Source organism: Lynx canadensis, chromosome E1, assembly GCF_007474595.2.
Source record: "Lynx canadensis isolate LIC74 chromosome E1, mLynCan4.pri.v2, whole genome shotgun sequence".
Classification (NCBI taxonomy): domain Eukaryota; kingdom Metazoa; phylum Chordata; class Mammalia; order Carnivora; family Felidae; genus Lynx; species Lynx canadensis.
Window position 1 is genome coordinate 37,496,764 of NC_044316.2, and position 4,399 is coordinate 37,501,162.

At 62.5% G+C, this 4,399-nt stretch overlaps 1 protein-coding gene across 1 annotated transcript; it reads right to left on the minus strand.

Moving 5' to 3' along the window:
- Window positions 1–275: 275 nt before the first annotated feature.
- Window positions 276–3,461, minus strand: LOC115501673 (elongin BC and polycomb repressive complex 2 associated protein). The gene has a single exon (XM_030296813.1). The coding sequence runs from the start codon at window positions 3,064–3,066 to the stop codon at window positions 1,927–1,929; it is 1,140 nt and encodes a 379-aa protein (XP_030152673.1). The 5' UTR covers window positions 3,067–3,461; the 3' UTR covers window positions 276–1,926.
- Window positions 3,462–4,399: the final 938 nt, after the last annotated feature.

Below are 4,399 nucleotides of genomic sequence, written 5' to 3' on the forward strand. Positions count from 1 at the left end.
CGGCTTCCTTCCCCATTCTCGGGGGGGGGGCAAAATAAGACGGATACCCCTGTAGCCCAGGAGTGGAAGGCACTCTCCCCGCCCTCCCCCCACCTCCCCACAACACAGCTGGAGGGGGAGGGGAGGTCAGCAGGGTTCATAAAGGCCAGATGTTGAGGAGAAAGAGAGCAAAGCCCAACCCACGCCCACCCACCCCACCCCCACCTTCACCCCAGGGGGGGGGGGGGGGGGGAGAAAAAATTAAGAGACAGCTTTTAAAACAAACAAAACTTTTGTGGCCCAAAACAGTTTTTCTCAAGAATCTGCTCTATGCAAACAATAACAACTTTTTACAAAGCATTTTCACAGAAAAGGAGACAAGTCCTTCCCCAGTATCGTATGTGGGAACTGTTCCTCCCTCGCCCCCGTTTTGGGGGGAAAGGGGTGGCTATTCACTAGTGTGGGCAGAAGGGTCACTGGGTTCCTCACTTGTCGGGCAGATCCACCACCCCCAGGTTCCCGTCACACCCAAACTTGGGGAGTCTCCCTAAGAGCTCGCCTCCCCGACCTCACCTGGGCAGAGGAGAAAGCGATTTCACCCCCCTCTCTGGCTCTAGGGGGTCGTCCCAGCCACCGGGCGTGGTCCAGGCCTACCTCTCCCCTCCCCCCTGGAAAACAGAACCTCTGACCTCAAAACTAATCCCCTGGCCCTGCCCCCATCGGATCCATCAGGTCCCTGACAACTCCTGAAATGCCTGAAGTTAGGGGAGGAAGCTGATGATGGCTCAGCCCAGTTCCCATTCAAACCCAAACTTTGCCCCTTCAAGCCTGGCCAGACCCTTGAGGTTAGGTCAAGAGCTCTTTAACTTACCCCTCTACAAAGAGCTGCTCGTCTCATCTCTAGCCTTTGAGGGGGCTGAGTTTGGGTGTCCGAAAATGGACCCAGGCCTGCCCTCTACCTCCATCCCCTCCCATCCATAAATCGGTGGAGAGGACCTCGAAAGGCAACTGGTTTGGTCTGATTTTATTGATTTCTTCCACCTTCCATTACTTTCCCTGGGACAGTCTCTGGCCCTTTCCCCAGGCAAAGTCTGTGCTTTTGGAGGGGGAGGAGATCCCCTCCTAATTGGAGAAGCAAACTGGGGGAGGGGGTTGATGGATCCAGGGAGAAGGTCCTCTTTCACCCATCAGACCTTACAAACTGAAAACAAACAGGAAAAATTGAAGAAACTCCAAAACTGGACAAAAGGGAAAGGTTGGTGGCTGAGACTGAAGATCTCGCCAATTAGAAGTCACCTGCCTTGGGGGGAGGGAGGGCGGGGAGAGGGCTTAGGAAAAGAACAGGGAGGGGGTGATCTTCCCCCTGCCGGAGCTGCCCCCTCTAGGAAGGTTCCAGTGATGCTGGGAGCGCCGGGGGGGGGGGGGGGGGGGGAATGCCTGAGGGGAGTGAAGGGTTAAAGGCCTGGATGGTGGGGGTGGGGGATGCCCCCAGGGAGCTGCCAATCACCTCCCCACCCCCACCACAGCCCCCTCATCCCCAGGCTCGCCCACAGAAACAACCGGTTTGTCCATCACCAAGGTCTCTCTCCCTCTTTTTTTTTTTCCTTGTCTTTGAGCGGTAGCCTCCTTTGCTCCCCCTGGGGTGAAGGCCCTGCCCCCAGAGATCCGAGATGGAAGAGGGGAGGGATTGGAATCTATGTCATTAAGCCTTTTTCCGTTAAGCCTTCTCCTGACTCCAGCCCTTGGTTCGACTCCAAAGGATGAGGGGGAGGGGGTGTCACCCCAAACAGCTAGGTGCTTGAAGATCACTGTCATTTGAGGTCCCTCTGACCGCAGCCCTTAAAACGTAAAGGGAACACGCAAATGCGAGACACGAGGCCCCGTCCTCGAGCCCAAAGTTTGGCCGTGGCCCCAACTTTTTTCCCCATTGGTAGGAGAGGTCTCTGCTCAGAGTTCCTCCAAGTTGATCCCCCAGAATTTAAGGCCTGGGGGCTCAGGGACAGCAGGACCCCCTATCTGCCACCTCCACAGTGGGTGGGCAGGCGGGGGCTTAGAGTCTCCCTGGAGGCGAAGCGAGGATGCCGGCCCTAAGTCTCCGTCCTCCCCTACCACCAGGGCCGGGGGGCAGGGGAAGGAGTCGAGGAGGCTGAAGGTGCTCGTCGTGGGGAGCGTCGGTGCAGGGCGGCGGGGCTGCGTGCTGCGATGGGGGGGTGGCGGTCGCCGGCGTTTCTTGGCGGCTCCCCGGGCGGCCCCTTTTGCTGGCGGCCGCTCGGGCCCCCGGCGCAAACTCGGAGTGTCGAGGGCGAAGCCCTTCGCGTAACACCAAAGTTTCGACCGGCGGATCAGACGATCGAAATGTTCCTGGCGGAGATCGCCGGGCGCGGCCGAAGCTCCGCTGGCCGTCGAGGGGCTAGCGGCTGGTGCCTCGGGGGCGGCCTGCGGGGGGTTTCCATCGACTGCGGCCGTCTGTCCCGGTGCGGGCGGCTCCGGCGCAGCCCCGGGACCCGCGGACTCGGTAGAGAGGCCCGCAGGTGGCGGCGGAGGCCGGGAACTGGGCTCCTGATGGGGGCTGGCGGCGGGGCCAGGCTGGGAGTCGAGACCCGAGGCTGGCCGAGGCGGAGCCGAGGCGGAGCTGGTCGGAGATTCCCGAGGGCGCCGAGGCGCCGGGCAGCGGCCGGGAGGTACGCCGGAGCGGGAGCTGAAGTGCGGGAAACTGCCTCCGCCCTCTTCCTCCTCGCCACGGCTCCAGCACACTGCGGCTTCGGCATCCTGACCGGCCGGGGAGTTCGGATCACCGGACCGCCCGGCTTGTCCCGCGAGGTGCTTCAGGCCATCCGGGGCCCAGCCGCCGGTGCACAGCGGGGCGCGAGGGCCCACCAGCACCGGGGCCCGCGGCGCCAACTCCCCAGGCCCCAGGCCCAGAGAGGACGCTCGAGGTTTGGCAAGGGCGCAGAAGGCAAGGGCACGCAGGCACAGTGGAGAGAACTCCTGTGTCCCCCGACGCGGCTTCCGGGGTGTCGGGGAGCAAGGCGACCCTCGCGGGGACGCCGGCACTGCGAGGCGGGGAGCGGGGCACAGAGTCTCCATGGAACCGCCCGGGGGGATGCCCACTGCGGGGGCCCTGGTCCCAGCGGCGGTGTGCCCTGGCTGCCCGAAGAGCCCACGGGCGAGGGGAACATCGCCCCCCCTCGACGGGGAGGTCTCTGCTCACGGGCGCCCCCGGCCCGCAACCCTGGGCCGCGGGGCTCTGGCTCCCTCCTCGATCTCGTCACGCGGCCCTCCCGGCGGCCGGACTCCTGGGTCCCTGCGAGTCCCGGCCCGGTCGGCCGCCCTTCCTGCCGCCGCCGCGTTCCCCGCGCAGCCCCGGCGGGAGCCCCTCTTGAGTAGCCCAGAGCGCAGAGGCTGGGGAAACAAAGCGGCCGGCGGCCGCGGGAGGCGGGAAGGACCCCGGGCCCGGCACCCGGTGCCCGGGCCCAGGCGGCGGGGAGGGCGCCTTCCGCCCGCTCGGCTTCTTTCTTCCCCGCTGGCTCCCGGAGACCGCGTTATAGAGAACTGCCCCCTCGCTGCCCCAATACCAGCGCCGGGGCCGCGAGCCCGCCGCTGATTGGACGGCACCGCCTGTGACGTTAAGCCCGGACCCCACCCCTCCGGCGGCACCGCCCCCGTCCCCATTCCGCACACAGACACACACACGTGGACCCGGCGCGGCGGCGGCTGGGAGGGAGGGAAGGAAGGAGCGTGTGCGGGTGGGATCGCGAGGGGCTAAACGCGCCGCTGCACGTGGCCCGGTGGCGTCCCGCTATTCAGCCGTCGCAAAGCTATTCGTTTTTCCCTTAGCGGTCACGGTTTTCGCATCTGCGAAATGGGAATATTCGTATCTACCCGCTTGGGGCTCCGTGAATCAACATAGATGAATCACAAAAACAGTGTTGAGGGAAAAGATGAAATTAGACAATGGCTGTTTACAAGCTTTGGACAGCAGGACTACGGCGGGCAGAGAATGTTTCCTACCTCTGTTCTGGTCCCCTAGGACAGTGCCTGGCACACGCTCAGAAAGTGTTGAAAACTAGTTAGGAATTCGGTGTGTGCAAGATGAGGAAAGGAAAAGGTAAATTCAGAGAGGGGCGGGGGGTAGATATTACTATACCCACGGAAGAAGATAAATAGATTTGTTTCCGTTTCTCTAATGCCGTTCCTAATGATCCCTTGACTGAACTCTGAGGGGCTGGCTCTGCGGCCCCCTCCAATACCAAGACTCTGCCCTCTGAAGCTTGAGCTGTCAAAACGGGCTGAGGAGTCCAGAGGAGGGGACACCCAGACCTTCATTCTTATCACTCCCAAGAAGAGTGAAGCAAAAAAAAAAAAAAAAAAGTGAATTCCTCCCCCCCCCTCTGAAAATGTAGGACCACCTCCCCGCAGC